Source organism: Camellia sinensis, chromosome 1 (assembly GCF_055761805.1).
Source record: "Camellia sinensis isolate YWXY chromosome 1, ASM5576180v1, whole genome shotgun sequence".
In the NCBI taxonomy this organism is placed as follows: Eukaryota; Viridiplantae; Streptophyta; class Magnoliopsida; order Ericales; family Theaceae; genus Camellia; species Camellia sinensis.
This window is the reverse complement of record NC_138961.1, coordinates 40,804,670-40,827,980: the sequence shown is the minus strand read 5'-3', so window position 1 is coordinate 40,827,980 and position 23,311 is coordinate 40,804,670. Positions and strand designations below refer to the sequence as shown.

The window sequence follows — 23,311 nt, the reverse complement described above, 5'->3', positions numbered from 1 at the left end:
ATGGTGTTTAATTCAAACCCAATTTAGAACCAATTTTCAAGAACAAACCTCAAACATGACATGCATGATCTTCAAATAACTTCCAAGCTTCAAAACATGCTCTAATGAGCCAATTGTTCCAAAAACAAGTTGAAAACATGGACCATTACAAAATTATGGACATGCATGTACCATTTTACCATGCAATTAACTCACAACTCAACAATTCAAACATGCATGCATGAATTCTAACTCAAATCAACATATAAAGCTATTTCATGACTCAATCCACTAAGTTTGACATGAATCATGTAAGAACAAGCTCAATTCATAAACAAGAGGGTAATTACTCTACCTTAGGTCTTGAATTAGAAGACTAGGAGCTCACTTTAGCAATCTACGCTTCAATTCTCCAAGCAATTCCACAAGAACAATTCAATTCTCTCACTTCCTCTCTCTCTAACTCTATGGTTGGCAAGAACAAGGGAATGGGCTGAAGAAATGTTTTGATTCAATGAAGAAGGCTCAAAAGTGTATAGGTAATGGCCACTAAGGATGGCAAGTTGGTAAATAAGTCAAACTATGCAATTTATCAACATTTAATCTAATTTAATCATGCCTAATCAGTTTTCAGATAGTTATACCATAAAATCACATAAATTACGATGATCATAAAACACAAATCAATTCCCGGTTCGGCCGCCGAAAAGGCCTTCAGTTAGCAGTTAAACATAAAACATGAACAGGTAGTCAAACAGTCAAACAGATAGAATTTCAATTAAACAGATATACTCAGTCAATTCAGTTTCAATTTTCAGTCAGTCGGTTCAGTATTTCATTCAGTTCAATTATCAGTCATAATCAGTTCAGTTTAACGGTAATCAGTGTTTATCGGTAAGCAGTGGTGAGGGTTATTACACTCAAAGACTTTGTGGTCAATTGATTATTAACATAATCAATTTGAGATTTTGTTGAACAAATTTTTCAAAAATGAATCTGTAGTAGCTAAGGAAGAAGAAACAGAGGCATAAGAAAGTGCAGAATCTGTGTATTATTTTCAGAATTTTACATATCCCCCATATGGGAGTTCCTCAACTATTTATAACTATTTCTTCACGTCACACTTCTAACTAACTAACTAATTCACAACTGACTTCTCACACTTCTAACTGACTAACTAATTCATAACTGATTTCCTGTAACTGACTAACTAATCTCTCAACCACTACCTAACTGACTACCCTCAACTGACCCACACTGACCCACAATTCAGAACCTTCTTGACATAACATTCCCTGCTGCTTGAGAAATAGCCTTGACCTCAAGGCTGAAATTGAGGATATTTTGCTTCTATCTCAAAATGATCAACCCAGGTCGCATCCTCTGGAAAAGAATTCGTCCATTGGACTAACCACTAAACCACGGCCTTATTACCCCACTTAACCATCCTCCTATTCAAGACAGCCACAGGTTCCAGTTGCAAAGTTCCCTCAAGACCTACTGGGGAAGAGTAGTGTGAGCGAACATATTAGTCCCGATTTTCTTCTTAAGTAGTGAGACATGAAAAACAGGGTGAATTTTAGCAGTTGTTGGTAACTCCAGCTTATAAGCTACTGAACCAACCCTTTCCAAGACCTGATATGGTCCATAAAACCTTGGAGATAGCTTCATATTTCTCTACAAAGCCACTGTAGTCTGCTTATAAGGTTATAACCTGAGGAACACCCAGTCCCCAATTTCAAATTCCCATTCAGACCTACCCTTATCAGCATAATGTTTCATCCTCTGCTGTGCCTGAGTTAAATGCTCCCTTAAGGTCTTGATAATAGCAGCCCTCTCTTTTACCCAATTATCCACAACTGCTACTGAAGAAGGTGTGGAAAGGCAAAAAGTATGGTCAGGAGGTTCTTGTCCATAGATTGCAAAGTAAGGAGTAGTTTTGGTGGCAGCATGATAGGTGGTATTATACCACAACTAAGCTAAAGAGAGCCATTTAGCCCACTGCCTAGGACAGTCTCTAGATATACACCTGAGGTAGTTCTCCAAACATTTGTTCAAAATTTCAGTTTGACCATCCGTTTGAGGGTGATAAGCAGTGCTAAGGCACAGCTTACAGCCCTGTAAAGTGAAAAGTTCATGCCAAAAATGGCTAGTAAACACAGCGTCTCTATCTGAAACAATGGTAGATGGAAGACCATGCAACTTAAACACTTGATCAAAGAATACTTTGGCTACATCTGTAGCTGTATAAGGATGTGATAAAGCCATGAAATGGCCATATTTTGACAACCTATCTACTACTACAACAAAGATCACAGTCTTGCCTTGAGAATTTGGTAAACCTTCAATGAAATCCATGGAAATATCAGACCATACCCTATTAGGAATGGGAAGGGGCTGCAATAGGCCTGGATACTTGACATTTTCACTTTTGTGCCTCTAACATGTATCACATTCAGAAATGAACTGAGCCACATCCTGCTGTAGGCCCTTCCAATAAAAACTTCTATGCAATCTTTTTGTGGTCTTGATTATTCCCGAGTGTCCTCCCAAAGGTGAAGAATGGAAGTCCTGAATAAGCTGCATCCTGAGGGCTGAGTTTCCAACTACCAACCTGCCATGGTAGGTTAAAATATCATGGTTCCAAGCATAACCAGCATGAGCTTGACCTTGTTGCAGGTTCAAAATCAACTGTTGAATGTCAGCATCTTCACTCCAACTGAGCTTTACTTCAGCCAACCAACTGGTAGAGATACAAGATAAAGCATGAATCATAGCTATTGAATCAACAGTATTGATCAACTCTTCTTTCTTGGACAAAGCATCAGCAGCTTGCTTATCTTTCCCACATTTGTATGTGATAGTGTAGTCAAAACCCAATAGCTTGGTCACCCATTTTTGCTGGAAATGAGTTCCCACTCTCTGCTCCAAAAGATATTTTAGGCTTTGGTGGTCAGTCCTAATAAGGAAGTGCCTACCTAGAAGGTAATGCCTCCATTTGAGGACTGCCAGCACTACTGCCATTAATTCTTTTTCATAGGTAGAGAGAGCTTGGTCTCTTGCTAAAATGCCCTTACTCTAAGAGGCAGAGGCATCTGACTCTAAAACAAAGGCCTTACTATAATCAGGCAAGGCAAGGATTGGTGTGGAAAGCAGGGCAAGCTTTGAGTTGAAGAAAAGCTGTTGTAGCTGTGGGGGACCATACAAAGGCATCTTTCTTGAGCAAACAATGAAGTGGAGAGCAAATTCGACCATAATGCTGGATAAATTTTCTGTAATAAACAGTGAGACCCAAAAAACCCCTCAATTCCTTGATAGTAGAAGGGATTGGCCAAGATTTGATAGCTTGTAACTTTGTTGGTTCTGCAGAAACACCCTTAGTTGAAACTAAATGTCCCACATACTCCACCTCATCCTTCCCAAAAACACATTTGGACATTTTTGCAAACAAATGATGTTGACTAAGCAATTGTAAAGTGAGCTGCAAATGCTGTAAATGGTCTCCCCATGACCCACAATATACCAGGATATCATCAAAAAAGACCAGAATAAATTTCCTTAAAAAAGGTCTAAAGACTTCATTCATGAGACTTTGAAAGGTAGAAGGGGCATTAGTGAGTCCAAAGGGCATCACTAAAAATTCATAGTGCCCATCATGGGTTCGAAAAGCCGTTTTGTCAATGTCAGAGGAATGAACCCTGATTTGGTGATAGCCCGACCTGAGATCCAGTTTAGAAAATATTGTGCCCCACATAATTCATCCAAAAGTTCATCAATTACTGGGATAGGAAACTTATCTTTGACAGTAGCATTATTAAGAGCTCTATAATCCACACACATTCTCCAAGTGCCATCTTTCTTCTTAACCAATAGCACTGGTGAAGAATATGAACTGACACTGGGCCTTATTATACCAGAGGTAAGCATGTCTTTTACTTGTTTCTCAATCTCAATTTTTTGAAAATAAGGGTACCTGTAAGATCTCACATTTGTAGGTTCAGTCCTTGGTTTGAGAGGGATGCAATGGTCATGAGATCTAGAAGGAGGTAAGTCCTTTGGCTCTTGAAATACATCTGCAAAGTCAGACAGCAAGGCTGCCAAATCTGGTGGAGTTTCCTCTTCCCTCACAAGACAATCAGCTTGCAACAAATAGAGTTGGGCTATGGCTCCTTGTGGCTGTTTGTGCAGCAACTTCTGCATTTTTTCTGAGCTTAAAACCTTTAACTCATCACTCTTTCCCCCTCTTAAAACATGTTTTCTGCCATTGAGATGAAACTCCATGCTAAGATGCTTAAAATCCCATTTAACTGGACCTAGAGTTGCCAACCATTGGATACCCAAAACCATATCACAACCCTTTAGTTGCAAGACCCTCATGTCAGCCTGAAAAATTGTGCCTTGCATTTCCCACTGAAAATCTTTGCACATGGCTGTACTCAACATTCTGGTTCCATCAGCAACTGATACTGGTAAGGAATCAGTATTTTCAGTCTCGATATTAGCTCTTTTGGCCACTGCTGGACTCAGAAAATTATGTGTACTCCCTGAATCAATCAAGATGATGATGAGGTGTTTTTTAACATTACCTCTAACCCTCATTGTTCTATAAGAGATTGTACCAGTTAAAGCATTCAAAGAAATCTGCAGTTCCTCCCCAGATAACTAATCCTCATCTTCTCTTTTATCTTCATCAAGAACTGGTAGTTGATCATCTTCCTCCCCATCTTCTCCTCCTTCCATAACATACAATTGCTTCTTTTTACACACATGCCCTTTAGTATACCTCTCATTGCACTTAAAACATAACCCTTTGGCCTTCTTTTCCTCCAATTCCTTAGATAACTCTTTTCGAACATATCCCCCATTACCCACTTGTGACCTGTTTACAGAAAAAGGAGGGATGCCTTCTGATTTGGTTCCCAACCTAGTCTTCTTGGTAATGGCTTCAATCTTGTTTCTTGAAGTTTTGCCAACCCAATAGCCTGAGTGATAGAGGTTGGTTTAAACATTAATACCCCTGGTTGAATTTCATCCTTAAGACCACTTATGAAACAACTAATAAAGAAAGTTTCAAGGAGGTTTTGAGTTTTGTTCGCCAAAACCTCAAACTGTTCTTGGTAAGCTCTCACAGTAGTGGTCTGCTTCAATTTGGTTAGGTTACCCATTGCATCTTCATATGAATTTGGCCAAATCTTGATAGAAGTCCTTGTGTAAACAAATCCCAAGTAATATGATGATGACATCTTTCAAACCATTGAAACCACTGCAAGGATGAGTCCTCCAAATGAAGAGATGCCAATTTCACTTTATCAAGATTGTCAACAGTATTGTACTCAAAAAATCTTTCACATTGATAAAGCCAACCAGTTGGATTATCACCATAGAAGCGAGGAAATTCAATCTTCGCAAATCGTTGATGAGATTGGTAGTCTATCCTGAATGGCAATTCCCCACGAGCTTGAAAATTTCCACGGGCTTGAACCCTTACTGGAGAAACCCCTGACTGTTCTTGGCGGAGCATTCTAGAATTGTCACTCCGATCTACATGCTATTTCCCATAGATGTGTCCTGCCATTTGATCATACTTCATACTCATGGCAGTAATCAATTCCTTGATATCCCCCAATTCTTTGAGAGAACTCCTGATTTCCCCGATTTCCTTCACATTTCTCTCATTACCCTCCTTTAATGAGCGTAATGTCTCCTCAATTTTTTTAGCTTCCTGGGCTGCTCTAGTTCCGTCGGCCATAGTGGCAGCAGAGGATGAACAAGCCAAGAACCTGGGTGCTCTGATACCAATGTAGTAGCTAAGGAAGAAGAAACAGAGGCATAAGAAAGTGTAGAATCTGTGTATTATTTTTAGAATTTTACATATCCCCCATATGGGAGTTCCTCAACTATTTATAACTATTTCTTCACCTCACACTTCTAACTGAATAACTAATTCACAACTGACTTCTCACACTTCTAACTGACTAACTAATTCACAACTGATTTCCTGTAACAAACTAACTAATCTCTCAACCACTACCTAACTGACTACCCTCAACTGACCCACACTGACCCACAATTCAGAACCTTCTTGACATAACAGAATCTTGTTCTTTTCTGAAATAATCACTTGAGATTTTGGTTGGAAAAAGTTTTTGAAAAAGTTATCAAATATCTTGAGCTGATGTCGCACGTTGAAAGCAATCAATTTGAAACCATCTTTCTTGAACTAATAAAATTGAAGTTTTCGTTCAAAAAGTGGCTAGATGGTCAAAAGCCAAAGGTGGCCGTTTGTCAGATGAAGTCATGTTTTCATATCATGGAGAATCACGTTACTTTGATTGCTTTTGCGTTACATTAGTAAAATAATCTAAGTGTGTTTTTTTTTTTGGTAGACAACTTGTGTCATATTTTCAACATTAAGGGTCCGTTTATTTTTATAGGTAAAATATAAGGGATTGATAGTGAGAGTATTAATAGTGAAGGGATTGTTAATGAGAAAATTAGTAAAATTATATTTGTTTTGATGATAGTTATTAGTGTAGGCATTGTTAAATTAAATAAATATAAAACAATAAAACAAATTAAATTATGATTTTTACTATAAAAAAAAACATTAAACATTAATGTTTAAAAAAAATTCCCAACATGTTAAAAAAGAAAAATAGCAGTTGACTGGTCGGCTGGAAGTCCGAACGAACGACCGGTAACATCTTAAGCTAAACGGACTATTTTCTAATACCACCTTCTTGTCCAGACTAGCAATACCCTCATCAAGGCCTATCGTAGTCCGAAGGAGATTATGAATCCAGAGCTCCAAAACCAAAACAAACATGAGGTATCTTCACTATTCATCATTCACAGTTCAGAGTGGACTGTGATAGAGGAAAACAAACGAGGCCTCTGGAGATTTGTAAATAAGTTGCCAACGCATGGTGAGCATGGAATTTGTGAAAAAACAAAGCAGTGCAAAAGTCCACAAAAGCTGTCGGTTCACACGGTAGCGCCCGCGACCATACCACTCGCGATTAAGTATACCGTGGCTGTGACATTTACCTTTGCTCTCGCGATTTGGAGAGTCCGAAAGTCCAGCTCCCAGAAGTCTGTCTGCAACCCGCGAAGCACATGATTGCGCTCGCGAACTTGTCCCGCCTCGGGTCTATTTAAAGGACCTTTGCTCATTTGTTGAGGCACCTCTCCAAAATCATTTTGTATCTCTCCTAGAGCATTTTCTATCTCTCTAAAACCTTTCTAGAGTTCAACATTGCAAAATCCATAGAGAGTTTATTTTCGACAGAAATATACTTTTGAGAGAGTTTATTTTGTAAGAAAGTTTTATTTTTGATAGTGAACTTGTAGTGAGGATTCTTTGTAACTCCCAATTGCTTGATGATACATTAGTCATAGGAACTTCAAGTTCATCATCAAGCTTTCTATAAGTTCTTCACTCTTCTTCAAAAAGTAAACTTTCTTGGTGGATTCCAAGATTATAGATTTCGGTGGATTTTGAAATCATTGGCGTCGTGGCCATTTGACAACCGTGACAGTTATCTAGTGGAGATCGTGGAGATACCTATAGAGTGAATAAAGATGTGTGCCGATGAGTGGACTTGTGTAGCCCGGATTGACCTTTGTAAAATATCTCTTGTACTACATTTCTTATTTAGTGGATTATTCATCTAGCTGAGGGCCCATGGTTTTTATCATAAGTTGGTGGATTCCAATTGTGATTTTTCGCGTAAAAAATATTTTGTGTCGCAAATTAATTTTCTCTTACTCTCTCTTATCTACATTAATAATGGTTGCTTAATTTTTAATTGGATTGCTTAAATTAATAATCACGTTAAACAAGACGTATGTAGATTTTCCAAAAAAGTTTTCCGTACAAATCTAGATTTTTCATACCAAAATAAAATATGTAGATTTTATGTAAAATAGACAATTTGATTCTAGAGCGAATTACACTAAAGGTCCCTGTAGTCTGGTATTTGTGTCACTTTGATCCCTAACTTTTCAATTGTCACACATTTAATCCTGAACTTTGAATCTTGTTCCAAATAAGGACAATTGAATATACCATTGCTCAATTTCAAGGGCAAAGTCGTCAATTTGATAAAATATAAACTAATTTGACAAAAATAAATGTTAAAAAAAATATTTTTAAAATTTTTAAAATTATTTATACTCACCAAAAATAAAATTATGTAAAATTGACAAATCTTTTACATATTTATTTATTGTACAAAATTATTTTTTATTATATGTTTGGATGATGATCATGTCATGGGTGGTTGTTTTTATTTTCATTAAACTAGTTTATATTTTTCCAAAAGTCAAATATGGAGACAACTTTGATATCATTATTTAACCAATCCATTAAATTAAAAAATCCAAAACTAAAAACATTTCATATATTAAATATATCGATTACATATTAAAAGTTTAACAATCACTCATTACATGATCATCATTCAAATATATTATAAAAATTAATTTGGTAAAAAAAAAATGTGTAAAAGATTTATTAATTTTACATAGCTTTATCTTTGGTGGGTAGAAATAATTTTTAAAAATTCAAAAATATTTTTTTGACAATTATTTTTGTCAAATTAGTTTATATTTTATCAAATTGATGACTTTACCCTTAAATTGAGTAATGATATCTTTAATTGTTTTTATTTGAAATAAGATTTAAAATTCAATGTCAAATGTATTATAATTAGAAAATCAAAAATCAAAATAATACGAGTCCCAAACTATAAGAACTCTTAGGCCTCATTTGGCAAGTGGTTGTTTTAATCTAAAAGCCAAAAAATTGCTAAAAAAATCAAAAAACTAATAACTTATACCAAAAAGTCTCTACTTTTTGCACACCTTTTCGTAAAAAGTCAAAAAGGCATCCTAAGCATACTAATTTTTTTTACCCCATATTTTAACAAAAAAATCAAAAAATTACTAAATTAGCTTGTTCTCAAACAAGGCCTTAGTGTAATTCAGCCTTGATTGTATCGATTTTTCTTACATGAGTGGACCAGAGAGAGAATGAAAATTTTTAAAGACATGGTCATTAGCGCTAAAATCCTAGAAGACTTATCTCAGAAGACTTTGGTGAGTTGAACTGAGTCTTCGTCTAAAATCTTAAACAAGTAGACTTTGGTGAGTTGAACTGAGTCTTCGTCTAAAATCTTAAACAAGTGAATCAAATGAAATAATTGAAGGATATAAACAAGAGAATCAAATGAAATAATTGAAGGATATGATCAAAATCCAATCACTATATTTTACTTTACCACATAAATTTGCAGAGTTTTTTCGAATATAAAAAAATTTTCAATAGATTCATTCTAGTTCGTTATTATAGTTTTTGTAATCCTGGATTGATTGGGTCTAGTAGACTCTCAATGAAGTCTCTAGATTGTCAATTCCAAGTGAGTCTAATTGGGTCTTGGTCATTTGTTCTCTTTTTTCTTGCGCTGGGCAATGGCAGCAATATAACAGATCAACTTGCATTGCTTGCATTAAAATCCCAAATAACTGATGATCCGTTCAAGCTTTTCACCTCCTGGAATGATTCCGTCCATTTCTGCCAGTGGAACAGTGTCACATGCGGCCACCGCCACTGCCACAGCCACCGCCAGAGGGTGGTCCTGTTGGATCTCCGTTCCCTGAAATTGTCAGGCAACATTTCACCATATATAGGTAACCTAAACTTTCTCAGAGCTGTGCACCTCCAAAACAATAGCTTCGTTCACATAATTCCCCCAGAACTTGGCCGCCTGAGAAGACTAGAAGTTTTGCACCTCAACAACAATTCTATCAGCGGTGAAATGTTGCTTACAACAACCTGGTGGGGCAACTTCCTGTTGAGTTTGGCTCCTCTTTGCAAAAACTTCAGGTTATACATGTTGCACATAATGAACTCAGTGAAGGCATTCCTTCTTCTTATGGAAATCTGTCATATCTTCAGAAATTTTCTGCAGCAGAAAATAATTTCCAAGGAAGTATTCCTGATGCTTTTGGCAGATTGACAAATCTTAATATTATTGCTGTTGCTGTCAATAATTTGTCTAGGACCATTCCGGCATCAATCTTCAATCTCTCCGCTATTAGGGTTTTTGATGTTGCAGTGAACCATATCAGAGGGAGTCTTCCTTCTAAAATAGGAAATGTTCTTCCAAATCTTGAGATTCTTAGTATTGCCCGTAATCAGTTTACTGGATCCATTCCCGTTTCAATTTCCAATGCCTCGAATCTATTTTATTTTAATACAGCAGAAAATGACCTTATTGGAGGAGTGCCAACTATGGAGAAGCTGCATAAACTTCATCGGTTGTCAATTGAAACCAATCATCTTGGGAGCGGTCACAACGTTGATTTGGGCTTTCTGCCCTCTTTGAACAATGCCACTGGTTTAGTGCTCTACTTAATCTTGGCGATAACAACTTTGCAGGAATGTTGACTGAAACCATAGGCAACCTGTCCACTAAGCTTAGAAGAATACTACTTGGTTGTAATCAGATATCAGGTAGCATTCCATATGGGATAAGAAATCTCATCAACTTGGACATAATATGGCTTTCTGCAATCACTTTACAGGTAATTTACCATTTGATATTGAAAAGCTTCAGAACCTACATGATTTGCACTTGTCAGAAAATGAATTCTTGGGGAAATATCCCATCCTCTCTAGGAAATTTAAGTTCACTAATTACACTTGATTTGAGTCAAAACAGTCTTCATGGCAGCATCCCTCCCAGGTTGGGCGGCTGCAAAAATTTGTTGTCATTGAACCTAGCACATAACAAGCTTAGTGGGCCAATACCTCAACTAGTTATTGGTCTTTCTTCACTATCACATTCGGACCTATCTGAAAACTATTTGACAAGTTCTCTACCAGTGGAAGTTGAAAATTTGAAGAACCTTGGTTACTTGAGTGTTTCCAACGACATGTTATCTAGCGAAATTCCCAGCACTCTTGGTAGCTGTGTAATGTTAGAAACACTGTATATGGATGGCAACTTTTTTCAAGGAACCATTCCTTCTACTTTGGCTTCTTTGAGAGGTATTCAATTCTTGGATCTCTCTCGCAATAATTTGTCGGGACGGATTCCAGAATATTTTGCAGCATTTAATTTATTACAGAATTTGAACTTGTCATACAATGATTTTGAGGATGCAGTGCCAACAAAAGGTATATTTGCAAATGCAAGTGCAGTTTCAGTCAATGGGAATAGCAAGCTTTGTGAAGGGGTACCTGAATTACAGTTGTACTTGTGCAACTCCATATGGTCCAAAAAGAGGAGATTGACTCTCGCTTCAAAATTGGCAATTTCTATATGTAGTGGGCTTTTGGGGGTATCCTTTATGTTGTGCATTCTATATATTTGTTGGTATAGAAAGACAGAAAAAGATCTTTCTTCCATTTCACTAAAGAAATCACTCTTGAAAGTATCTTATCAAACTCTTCTCAAAGCTACTGATGGATTCTCTTTAGGAAATTTGATTGATGTTGGTAGTTTTGGGTCCGTGTATAGAGGAATTCTTGAACATGATGGAACAATTGTTGCCGTGAAGGTACTCAACCTCCAGCGTCATGGGGCATCCAAAAGTTTCTTAGCCGAGTGTAAGGCTTTGAGGAACATTAAACATCGCAACCTTGTTAAGGTACTGACCGCATGTTCAGGTGTTGATTATCAAGGTAATGATTTTAAGGCCTTGGTTTATGATTTCATGGTAAATGGAAGTCTGGAGGGCTGGCTGCATCCAGTCATGGGACTGGATTTGTTGCACAATGAACCAAAGAAACTAGATCTTCATCAGCGATTGAACATTTCTATTGATGTTGCGTGTGCATTGGATTACCTTCACCATTATTGCCAAACACCAATAATCCACTGTGATCTGAAGCCAAGCAATATTCTTCTGAATGAGGACATGATTGGTCATGTGGGTGACTTTGGGTTAGCAAGATTCTTGCAAGAAGGCAACCATAACTTCAATGCAAAGCAAGGAAGCTCAACAGGAGTTAGAGGAACTATTGGATACACTGCTCCAGGTAAATATTATTTTGATCCACTTCATTAATTATATTTCTATATTTTCTTCTACATTCTTAGGAGGATTCTTTCATTTGCAAATTGAATTCACGCAGGAAACACACCCATATGCTCACACAGATAGCTTAATAACCAAACCTTCTAAGGCAAAATTTGTAGTTTGTTTTATTCTGCCTTTTTCACAGACAATCTGAGTTGGTTTCAGAATGATTAGGGGTGACATACTGTAACAAGAAACTACGACTGCCAAACCAATTTCCAAATGCCAAAACTATATATATATTTTTTAGGACCTTACAATAAAGATATCTAGTTCTGTTAGGAGTTTCACCGTACCTTATTTTACTATTTTCTCACTAGACCATGTTTCAATATGAAACATCTGAAAACTCGAAAATCACTGTTCTGTGAATAATATGTGTATCAGTGGATTTTGTTATAATTGGCCGCAAAGACTGGCATGCCAAGATACTTGACAAACATATTAACATAAATGAGTCGTAAGAAGTTTTTTTTGCTGCCCTCCTTTATCTACTTGCTTTTAAATTTATTTATTTATCTTTTCATAAGAATTTAGATTGGTATTAACTTACTGAAATCATTGATGGGCTTTTCTAATGAAACAACTGACGTATAGAAAGGATTTGAGTGTTTTGATAATTTAATTGATTGTTATCCCTTAAGGTTGGGCTTTGTTAGAAGGCTTGCGGGTCTGTTCACTTTATTGCCATTTTGATCAACATCATTTCAAGATTGTCATGTCAATGGTTATGTGCTTATGAGGAAACACTTTTTCCCAATTACAGCTACAATTCAATGCATGATGTGTTTATTGCAGAGTATGGTATGGGAAGCGAGGTGACAACAAAGGGAGATGTGTATAGTTATGGGATTCTCTTGTTAGAAATGTTCACGGGGAAGAGACCCACTGATGATATGTTCAAAGATAGTCTGAACCTTCATAACTTTGTTAAAATTGCTTTGCCTTATCGAGTGGTAGAAGTTGCAGATCCAATGCTTCTTTGGGGAGTAGAAGAAAAAATCTGGATATCAAAGTAAAAACCCAGGAGTTCTTGATTTCGATTTTGCAAATTGGAGTTACGTGTTCTGCAGAGCTGCCGAAGGAAAGGATGAACATCAGTGATGTTGTAGCTGGGTTGCGTTCTATCAGGAGCATTTTTCTTGCAACTGTACACTCAGAACAAATTATGTAATCAATTTCAGTAGGTAATATAGTTGAGTCTTATAAACCAAATTTGGATAGCTAAAGAACCAATTCTATGTTTCCATTTCAAAATGTCTTGTGCAAAATGTTCTTGTATCGGGATATCTTAAAAAACAGAACAGGGTTAAATTCTGTTTGTGTGAAAATGCTATAATAGTTTTGTTCTTCATGAGCAGGGCTGAATCTGTGATATTGTTGTTATTGTTTTCGTTTTGGTTAATCAAAAACCATTTTAGTTGTGGATTTTTTATTATTATTGATTTTACTTGGTTCACAGGCCAAACTTGAACTTTTAAAGAGTTTTTCATGTTTGTGTATCTAAGTGCATGCAACCTTTTGTATGTTTGCATCCATGTATGCATATTACTACCGTTTTTCTTTAAACCATTTTTGCCAACATAAAATTTCAATGGTTTGCATTTTTCAAAGCTAATTACTTTCTCTTTCTTATTCACACAAATAAAGCACAGAAAAAAAAATGCATAGTCTAAATTCATTTATAATCCCTTATATATACTTTGTTTCTCTTCAATTTTTTTTTTTTTTGGGGGGGGGGGGGGGGGGGTGTATTGTTTTGCAACTGCACAAATCCAATGTCAAGAATTCATGCATTCAACCAAATTGCACTATTTTTTTTCTTCACTAAGCAATTAACTTAATCTCGATTAACATTTGAGCTTAATGCATAAATTAAGTAATTCATCCAAACAACAAGTGGATCGATTTAGGGCTTATGATGTTTCTCAGAAGTTTATTTTTCCAGCAGCCTGCAATAATTTGATCTCTCCACTGATTTTGAAAGGCAAAATTATTTTTGTAAGAAATCAATCAAGACAAAATGAGGAAGGTGAATATATATATATATATATATATTTCCCACTTGGAATAATTTTGGAAGTCCAATCTACAATAGCCTTTTCAAGATACTGTAACCATGTCAACCAGATAGATCATCACAACATCTAAATTCTATCAAAAAAAATTTCCTATATTTTTGCTTGAATTTAATCCAGCAACATATATTATTAATTCCGTGTTTATGTTCAGCTACAAATACTCAATCATTAGGCCACTTAGGCTGTAGTATAAGGCACACAAAAAAATTTCAAAATTTTTTTTTTTTCCGAAAGCCCCAACTTTTCAAAAGTTAGATTAGACGTCATTTTGCTAGTCTAAGGTTTTTAAAAACCTTGAGCCACAACTGTAATCATAGTTTGTTTGTCTAAATACACAATCTTGGTCATATGATCATATCTTGAAATTTTCACATAATGCTATTTATCAGTACACTAAGACTAAGACAGATTTGAGAACATAAGATTCCTAACCGCCTCCATGTCACTTTCTCAAATGACTACAGAATTTGTGTTCACACCTCAAATGGTTGATTTCAACTCTCACCAACAAAATTCAGGGCCTCTCATCAAATTGCTTTGATGATTTCAACTTTCTTATTAATTACTGCTACTCATTTTTTTCTTCTCTTCCTTTTTTAATTTTCAAACTGACAAAGTTCCAACATCTTGTGGCCCATTAAAAACTAGGATGAAAATCCATTGCATGACATACCCATCTGAATTAGTTGTCCTTAACTAACTTTCTTTAATATAAATCCGCAAAATGAGATATGCATTGAATCCTTGAGGTACCTTCTTTTTCCATGAGTAGTGACAGACCTTAAATAAAATATTAACTAATTTACATTAGATGTGGCTTAAATGTATGATTTGCTGACATTTGGAAGCACCTGATTAGCTTTCATAATTCATTGCTTACACTAACAGAATTCTAATATAAAACCACCCATGATGACATATCTTTGATTAATTTTCATCTCTTTCAATGAAAGCAATCCACCAAAACACAGCCAAACCTTTTCTTTGCTCAAGCTTGATCATGTCATGGCCACTTCACAATCTGCACATTCATCTAATACTTTTATGCTGCTTGAGCTCACTGAATTTTGGCTTTTCTGCAACCATACAGAGCTCGAATGAGACGGACCGGCTTTCATTGCTAGCAATCAAAGCCAAAATAATTGATGACCCACTGCATGTTTTGAGCTCTTTGAATGACTCTATCCATTTTTGCATGTGGCAGGCCATTAAATGTGACCGCCGCGGCCAGAGGGTCACCGCCTTGGACTTGCAGTCCCGGAAACAGGTGGGGTCGATATCCCCACACCTCGGGAATTTGAGCTTTATGAGGGAATTACAGCTCCAAAACAATCGCCTTGGCGATGAAATCCCCTCGGAGATTGGCCATTTGACAAGGCTGCAGATTTTGAAACTAAACAACTCCTCAATTGGCGGCTGAATTCCTGTAAATTTATCCCAATGTGCTAATCTCATTGAAATCGATTTTTCTTACAATGGATTGGTAGGAGAAGTTCTTGTGGATCTCGGTTTCTTGTCAAACCTTGCGACAGTAATTATTCACGAAAACAATCTTACTGGAAGTCTCTCTCCTTTAGCGAATTTGTCATCTTTTAAAGCACTTTCTGCAGCGGAAAACTACTTTGATGGCAGCATTCCTGATGGTTTTGGCCAATTTAAAGAATCTTTAGAAGCTTGCAATTGGCATAAACAGGTTGTCCGGTGTCATCCCTCCTTCACTCTTCAATCTCTCATCTCTCACAATGTTTGCTGTCACTGGAAACCAAATCCAGGGGAGTCTTCCATGGGACTTGGGGATCACTCTTTCGAATATTGAGTTCTTCAACATTGGTGACAACCAATTTACAGGATTAATTCCGGCTTCAATATCGAATTCATCTAAACTCTATTACCTAATCATTGTTCAAAACAAACTTATCGGAAAAGTTCCTAATTTGGAAAGGCTGCGAAACCTTGAGTGGCTAAGCATTTCCGGCAATGAGCTTGGATCCGGGGAAGCTGATGACTTGAACTTTATCGCTTCTTTGATCAATGCCACCAATTTGTAGGTTTTGGGCGTGAATCTCAACAATTTTGAGGGGGAGTTACCAGAGTCCATTGGTAATCTCTCGGGTAATCTTCAAGTTTTGTATCTAGACAACAATAAGATATTCAGAAGCATTCCACCTGGGATTGTAAATCTTGTTGGCTTGCAGAGTTTGTATTGTAAAATTTCTGAAAGCTTTTCTATATTCAATTGTATTTTTTGAACAAAGAATACATCACCTATATAGAACACTAAATCCTAATCCTAATCCTAAATGAATACATTACTGACATAGAATTCTAATAGATATAGAACACTAATCCTAATTAGGAAACAAGGATACACCTAAACCAATCCTAAATAGGAAACTATAGTCACATAATATAGAATATACTAATATTATTCTCACACCCCCACTCAAACTCAAGGTGCTTGGGCAGAAAACACTGAGAGTTTGCTAAGAAGAAACTAAAACCGAGCAATGGTGTGAGTCTTGGTAAAGCAGTCAGCAAGCTGCACAGCCGAAGAGACGAAAGGAAGCGAAATAGAGCCAGACTGCAGATGCTGACGAACAAAGTGACAGTTAATCTCAATGTGCTTGGTCTGCTCATGGAAGACAGTGTTATGTGCAATCTGAATAGCACTGCGGTTGTCACAATAGAGGGAGGTCAGGGAAGACTGAGGGACGCCCAAGCTAGAAAAAAGACAACGAAGCCAAGCAACTTCAGCAGTTGCATGAGCCATAGCACGATACTCAGTTTTGGCAGTAGAGCGAGCAACAATAGTTTGTTTCTTGCTTTTCCAAGAGATCAAGGCATCGCCAAGAAACATACAGAAACCAGACGTGGACTTGCAATTAGTAACATCACTAACCCAATTAGAATCAGCATAGGCCACCAAATCCAGAGAGGAAGTAGAGAACAATAGTAAACCCTGAAACATAGTACCTCGGAGATAGCGAAGAATCCGAACCAAGGCAACCCAATGTGTGGAACGAGGAGCAGAGACAAACTGGCTAACTACATGAACAACATAGGCAAGATCAGGACGAGTAACCGTCAGATAGACTAACCAACCCACGAGCTCTCGATATATAGTAGGATCATCCAAAAGAACACCATTAGTAGTATTGAGCTTTACATTAAACTCAATAGAGGTATCAAAAATCTTAGTGTCAATAAGACCGGCACGATGAATAACCTCATTGCCATACTTAGCTTGAGAGAGAAAGTAGCCCTTGGGAGAAGAAGCTACCTTAATTCCAAGAAAATACCACAATGGGCCCAGATCCTTCATTTCAAAGGTGTAGAAAAGATGCTGCTTGACCTCAGATATAGCTAAAAAGTCAGAACCAATAATGATCATATCATCCACACACAGTAATAACGCAACAAATCCAGCAGAGATATGGAGAAGAAATAAAGGAGAGTCTTGGGCACAAAGATAAAACCCAAGCTCAGTAACAGTAGTCTGAAAGCGATCATACCAAGCACGAGGAGACTGTTTCAGACCATACAGAGCACGCCGAAGGCGACAAACCTGTCCAGAGGAATGGTGAAGGCCAGGAGGAGGACGCATGTAAAGCTCCTCAGTGAGATGGCCATTAAGAAAAGCATTCTTAACATCCATCTGATAAAGAGACCAAGAACGAACAACAACGACAGAGATCAAAGTACGGACAGTAGTCATCTTAGCAACAGGAGCAAAGGTCTCCTCATAATCAATACCATACTCCTGTGAGAAACCTTTGGCAACAAGACGAGCTTTGTAGCGCTCAAGAGAACCATCACAATGAGTCTTGACTTTGTAAATCCATTTGCAACCAACAAGATTCTTTCCAACAGGTAAAGGTACCAAATCCCAAGTACTAGTTTTTTGTAAAGCAAACAACTCATCCTCCATAGCTTGAACCTAATTAGGATCCTGATAGGCCTCCATGTAAGATTGAGGTTCTGAAAAAGAATGAATAACAGACAAAAAAGTACGATAGGAAGTAGAAAAACATGTATTAGGCCAACCCAACTTGTTTGGAGGACGACACTCACGAGAAGAATATCGGTGTGCAGCAGGATCAGAGTTGTCAGAAGCAGGATGGTCAGCAACAGGGGTAGAGACAACTGGCAGAGGAGGAGCCTTGCGACGAGAATAAACTAACAACGGAAGAGGAGAAGAAACCGAAGAAGGAGAAGCAACTAAAGGGGAAGCAAGAGGAGAAGATGGAACAAGCTCAAGATGAACAGTGGAGATGTACTCATCAAATGGGACCTCAGAAGGAAATGGATTAATATGAACCAAATTTTCTTTGGAAACTGGGGCGGTAAGAGAAGGAAGTTGAAAGTAAGGGAGACGTTCGAGAAAGACAACATGGCGGAAGACATAAAGACGACGGGAAACAAGGTCATAACAACGATAACCTTTCTGAGTGAGACTATAACCCAAAAAGACACATAGAACAGACTAGGCACTAAGTTTTGTCCTATTTTTACGAGATAAAAGGACAAAACAAGAAGACCCAAACACACGAAGAAGAGAGTAATTGGGAAGTTGGAAAAACAGAGCCTCATAAGGAGACCGACCAAAAAGAAGAGGGGTAGGCATACGGTTGAGAAGAAAAGCAGCAGTAAGAACTGCTTCACCCCAAAACGGAGTTGGAACGGAGGTAGAAAGAAGGAAAGACCTAGCTGTCTCAAGAAGATTACGGTGTTTACGCTCAGCTCGACCATTTTGGGCAGGTGTATCAATACAAGAAATTTGATGAATGGTACCCAATTTGGCCAAGTATTCATAGAATTTAGTTTTAAAATATTCCCCACCCAAGTCAGACTGTAATAATTTAATAGTAGAACCAAACTTTGTAGTGACCATAAACTGGAAAGTACGGTATATCTGGTAGAAGTCAGACTTATGAGTCATAAGATAAACCCAAGTGTAACGGGTGCAGTCATCAACAAAAGACAAATAGTATGCAGAGCCCCCTTTGATGAGAATGGGAGAAGGACCCCAAACATCAGTATAAACTAAAGAAAATTGTGTATCAGATATAGAAGTACTTTTATGAAAAGGTAAAGCTATCATTTTAGCAAGTTTACACCCCCGACATTCAATAAGTTCACTAGGAGAAACTTTACCTAATATACCCAACTGAGTTAAAGACCGTAACCAATCAGTAGACAAATGTCCTAATCTAGAATGCCACAAGTAGAAAGGACTAGACAAAGAATCTAACTGAAAAGAGGAAAAGGCAATCTGAGAGGTTGCCATAGACAGATGCAAGCTCTCCGCCACATAGAGGTCTCCAACTCTACAATCGGTCCTAATCTGCTGCTACACATCCGATCCTGCACAGAACAGATAGAAAAATGAAAAATAATATCAAAACTAGAGGCATCAAGCTGACTGATAGATAATAAACTGACAGATAACTGAGGAACATAAAAAACAGATAGAATAGAGACAACAGACATAGCAGATGGTAGGACAGACCCAACAGACCCATTAGCAGCATTGACAGTAATAGGAAAGGGAAGAGGAGTACAATTTTGAAGTAAGGGGAGATGGGGAGTCATATGATGAAAGGTACCAGAGTCAAAAATCTAAATAAACGAAGAAATACCTGAAGAAAACTCAAGCAAACCTGAATGAAGAGAGTAAACAATAGAAGTAGAAGAGAATGGTTGGGAGGCAGACAATATATGTTGAAGCTCATTAATCTGAGCACTCAAGGAAATTAAGTTAAGATCAGGAACTAGAGCAGATGCAGTAAAACCGGCAAAAGACTGAAAATTACTCGGAGAAGACGGGCAAAGCTGGGTCCGAGACTACTAAAAAGATGAGCTAGACGGACATCCCTTCTTGGGATAATAATACTTCCAATGGCCTTTTGATGACAGAAGACAAACTCCTCCGAAGCCAGAGACATCATGACAACCAGAAAACTAAGGGGGGTCACGTGTAATAAGCTCAAAATAGAAAAAAAAAAATAGTTAAACGAAGAGTCTCACCGTAATAACCAAAAAGGTTGTGAACCAACCACAATCAGAATCAGAGCAAGACCCATAAAACCAAGGTCACGAACAGTCAGAGGTCTCTAGACCACGCGAACCAAAGTCTGGAGAGGGAGAGTGAAATTGCGAAGCAGATGCCGAAAGGTCACAAAGAGAACAATAAACAAGGAGCGGTAGTGACCCAAGGAAGACAGAATCAGCCACGAGAGCCAATCAACCACAATCGACAATGAGTCAAAGACAGAAGACGAGCCGCGATGATGAGTCGGCTAGCAATTGCGAAGCACTGAGACGAAGAATCCAGATGGATCAACTACCAATTACGAACAGATGGGTCACGAATCAGAGAGCAATGGAGATTGTAGACCACGTGAGCCGATGAACCTGATCAAAACTTCGAACCAGACAGAACAAGAAGGATATTGCAAATCAAGAGAGAGAACTCTACCGATTTGTGATTCGAAAACCAGTTAGGGTTACGAACTTGGCTTTGATACGATGTCAGATTTCTGAAATCTTTTCTATATTCAATTATATTTTCTGAACAAAGAATACATCACTTGTGTAGAACACTAAATCCTAATCCTAAATGAATACATAAAATTCTAATAGATATAGAACACTAAATAGGAAACAAGAATACACCTAAACAAATCCTAAATAGGAAACAATAGTCACATAATATAGAATATACTAATATTATTCTCATCAACAATTCATTGTCTGGTAACATTCCATCTTCCCTTGGAAATCTGAGTTTGTTAAGTGAACTTGTTTTAGGAATCAATAATTTTCAGGGAAACATTCCTCAAAGTCTTGGGAATTGCAACAATTTGCAATTGTTGTTTCTTTCTCAAAGCAACCTTAATGGTACAATACCAAAACAAGTTGTTTCTATCTCATCCTTATCTATATATCTAGACCTATCCCCAAACCAACTAAGTGGTTCTCTTCCCATGGAAGTTGGAAATTTGGTAAATCTCGGTTCCTTGGATGTCTCGCACAACTTGTTATCTGGTGAAATTCCGAGCACTCTGGGCAGCTGTACAAGCCTAGAAACGCTGCGTTTGGAGACCAACTTTTTTAACGGAACCATTCCTTCTTCTTTGAGTTTCTTGAGAGGCATTCAGGAGTTGGATCTTGCAAACAATAACTTGTCCGGTGAAATTCCAGTGTTTTTGGAGGGTTTTAGGTTGTTGCAAGAATTGAATCTGTCTTTCAATAATTTCGAAGGTGTAGTCCCAATACAAGGTGTCTTTAGTAATATAAGTGCAATATCAGTGGTGGGAAACAGTAAGCTCTGTGGGGGTGTAGCTGAATTGCAGCTTCCTAAATGCAACTTTAAAGTGGATAAAAAATGGAGACCAAACACTGCCTTAATTTTAGCACTCTCTATTCCATTTGGGCTTCTAGGACTAGCTCTGGTGGGGTGTGTTTTGTATCTTTGTTGCTTTAGAAAGACAAGAAAAGAAACTCCTTTAGACTCATCAGACAATTCACTCTTGAAGGCGTCTTATCAAAATCTTGTTAAAGCCACTGATGGGTTCTCATCATTCAATTTAATCGGCGTTGGTAGTTTTGGGTCTGTGTACAAGGGAGTTCTTGATGGAAGAATTGTTGCTGTGAAGGTACTTAACCTTTCGTGTCGAGGAGCTTCCAAGAGTTTCATATCTGAGTGTGAAGCCTTGAGAACCATCAGACATCGGAATCTAGTCAAGGTGCTAACGGCATGTTCGACCGTAGATTATCAAGGTAACGAATTCAAGGCCCTGGCTTATGAGTTCATGATCAATGGGAGTCTTGAGGAGTGGTTACATCAAAATCCCGGAAACGATTTGTCAAATGAAGAGCTCAGGATGTTAAACCTTCTTCAAAGACTAAATATTGTCATTGATGTTGCTTGTGCACTGAATTATCTTCACAATCAGGGCCAAACACCAATAGTCCACTGTGATCTTAAGCCGAGCAACGTTCTTTTGGACAAAGATATGATTGGGCATGTTGGTGATTTTGGGTTAGCAAAATTTCTTCTAGATTATGCCACCCATGACTAGTCCACAAATGAAACAAGCTCTATTGGCATAAGAGGAACAATAGGTTATACTGCTCCAGGTAATTGATTTATTCTCAATTATTTTCTTTCCCAAAAATGATGTTCAGGCAGACTACTTGGCCGATAGCCTACCTGTGTGGTTGGCTATCATCACTGGGCGGCCAATGATAGTCAGTCTGATTCATTGTCCTTTTTAAAATAACACTACATGCATCGAAATATGTACAGGAAAATCAATGTATTAGTTGGGGTACGTACTGATTTTTCTGTGCATATTTCTGTTACTTTTTCTGCACACGTACCATTATTTCTGTGACTTTTTTTGTGCACATATCATTATTTTTCTTAAGATGACTTGTGATTGCAGAATATGGTATGGGAAGTGAAGTGTCGACATATGGTGATAGCTACAGCTTTGGCATCCTCGTGTTAGAAATGTTCACAGGGAAGAGACCCACTGATGAAATGTTTAAAGATGGTTTAAGCCTCTATAGCTTTGTGAAAGGGGCTTTGCCATGGAGTGTTTCAGAGGTTGCAGATCCAATACTTCTTGAGGCCAAAGAAGAAGACGAAGAAGAAGAGACAAGCAAAGAAAATTCAAAAAACAAAAGCTTCATATGTGGTGAAAAGATTGTGGAGTGCCTGAGTTTGATACTTGAAATTGGAGTCAATTGTTCTTTAGAACTGACTACAGAAAGAATGGACATTAATGATGTTTTAGCTAAATTGCATTTCGTCAGACACTCACTCTTGTAGGATCATACATGGATAGAGATGAATTTAGGAGTAAATCATTTGGAATGTAGTACTTTTGTCTTAGTTTAATACTAGTCACCTTGCTTCGACACTGTTTGAGCCATTTCTATAATTGATACATTGGGCGAAAATGTTTTATTTTTTAAATTTTAGTAGGTTATTTGGGCAAATGAACTGTTGGAAAACATATTGGATAATGTCTAAACTCAGATATACATATACTTCTTGGATATGTCTGTTTTTTCTTTAAGATGTTCAAGCTCATAGTTGGAGACCTAGTAAGAATGTGTGACCTTGGGTTGGACTATGATGGCAACATCATGGT

General features: G+C 37.5%; 5 protein-coding genes and 1 pseudogene across 6 annotated transcripts; 3 read left to right on the top strand and 3 right to left on the bottom strand.

The window, feature by feature from the left end:
* Positions 1-3,103: 3,103 nt before the first annotated feature.
* Positions 3,104-3,418, bottom strand: LOC145792054 (putative mitochondrial protein AtMg00860). The gene has a single exon (XM_082872553.1). The coding sequence runs from the start codon at positions 3,416-3,418 to the stop codon at positions 3,104-3,106; it is 315 nt and encodes a 104-aa protein (XP_082728679.1).
* A 194-nt stretch (positions 3,419-3,612) lies between these two features.
* Positions 3,613-4,578, bottom strand: LOC145792009 (uncharacterized). The gene has a single exon (XM_082872500.1). It carries the CDS (start codon positions 4,576-4,578, stop codon positions 3,613-3,615), a length of 966 nt encoding a protein of 321 aa, XP_082728626.1.
* A 4,850-nt stretch (positions 4,579-9,428) lies between these two features.
* LOC145793556 (putative receptor-like protein kinase At3g47110) lies at positions 9,429-13,417 on the top strand. Its single transcript, XM_082876407.1, has 2 exons — positions 9,429-12,025; positions 12,865-13,417. Exons 1-2 carry the CDS (start codon positions 10,423-10,425, stop codon positions 13,083-13,085), a joined length of 1,824 nt encoding a protein of 607 aa, XP_082732533.1. The 5' UTR covers positions 9,429-10,422; the 3' UTR covers positions 13,086-13,417.
* Positions 13,418-15,622: 2,205 nt separating this feature from the next.
* LOC145791972 (protein STRUBBELIG-RECEPTOR FAMILY 7-like) lies at positions 15,623-16,195 on the top strand. Its single transcript, XM_082872453.1, has 2 exons — positions 15,623-15,630; positions 15,841-16,195. The coding sequence occupies exons 1-2, from the start codon at positions 15,623-15,625 to the stop codon at positions 16,193-16,195; spliced, it is 363 nt and encodes a 120-aa protein (XP_082728579.1).
* A 446-nt stretch (positions 16,196-16,641) lies between these two features.
* LOC145791935 (uncharacterized) lies at positions 16,642-19,739 on the bottom strand. The gene is made up of 6 exons (XM_082872402.1): positions 19,590-19,739; positions 19,302-19,497; positions 18,686-19,190; positions 18,219-18,601; positions 17,047-17,510; positions 16,642-16,776 (listed from the first exon to the last, which is right to left on the bottom strand). Exons 1-6 carry the CDS (start codon positions 19,737-19,739, stop codon positions 16,642-16,644), a joined length of 1,833 nt encoding a protein of 610 aa, XP_082728528.1.
* Positions 19,740-20,062: 323 nt separating this feature from the next.
* On the top strand, positions 20,063-23,077 carry LOC114259911 (putative receptor-like protein kinase At3g47110 pseudogene; annotated as a pseudogene). The gene is made up of 2 exons (XR_014333891.1): positions 20,063-22,289; positions 22,598-23,077. The product of XR_014333891.1 is annotated as a putative receptor-like protein kinase At3g47110 pseudogene (transcript).
* Positions 23,078-23,311: the final 234 nt, after the last annotated feature.

Coding starts and splice junctions, on each gene's coding strand:
- LOC145792054 (XM_082872553.1), bottom strand. CDS start 3,418: ATGTCCAAATGTGTTTTTGGGAAGGATGAGGTGGAGTATGTGGGACAT.
- LOC145791935 (XM_082872402.1), bottom strand. CDS start 19,739: ATGACTCCCCATCTCCCCTTACTTCAAAATTGTACTCCTCTTCCCTTT. Junction 19,498..19,589: donor TTTATGTTCCTCAGTTATCT/GTCAGTTTATTA, acceptor TCGGATGTGTAG/CAGCAGATTAGGACCGATTG. Junction 16,777..17,046: donor CCTATGCTGATTCTAATTGG/GTTAGTGATGTT, acceptor TTCCATGAGCAG/ACCAAGCACATTGAGATTAA.
- LOC145792009 (XM_082872500.1), bottom strand. CDS start 4,578: ATGAGGGTTAGAGGTAATGTTAAAAAACACCTCATCATCATCTTGATT.
- LOC145793556 (XM_082876407.1), top strand. CDS start 10,423: ATGTTGACTGAAACCATAGGCAACCTGTCCACTAAGCTTAGAAGAATA. Junction 12,026..12,864: donor TATTGGATACACTGCTCCAG/GTAAATATTATT, acceptor TGTTTATTGCAG/AGTATGGTATGGGAAGCGAG.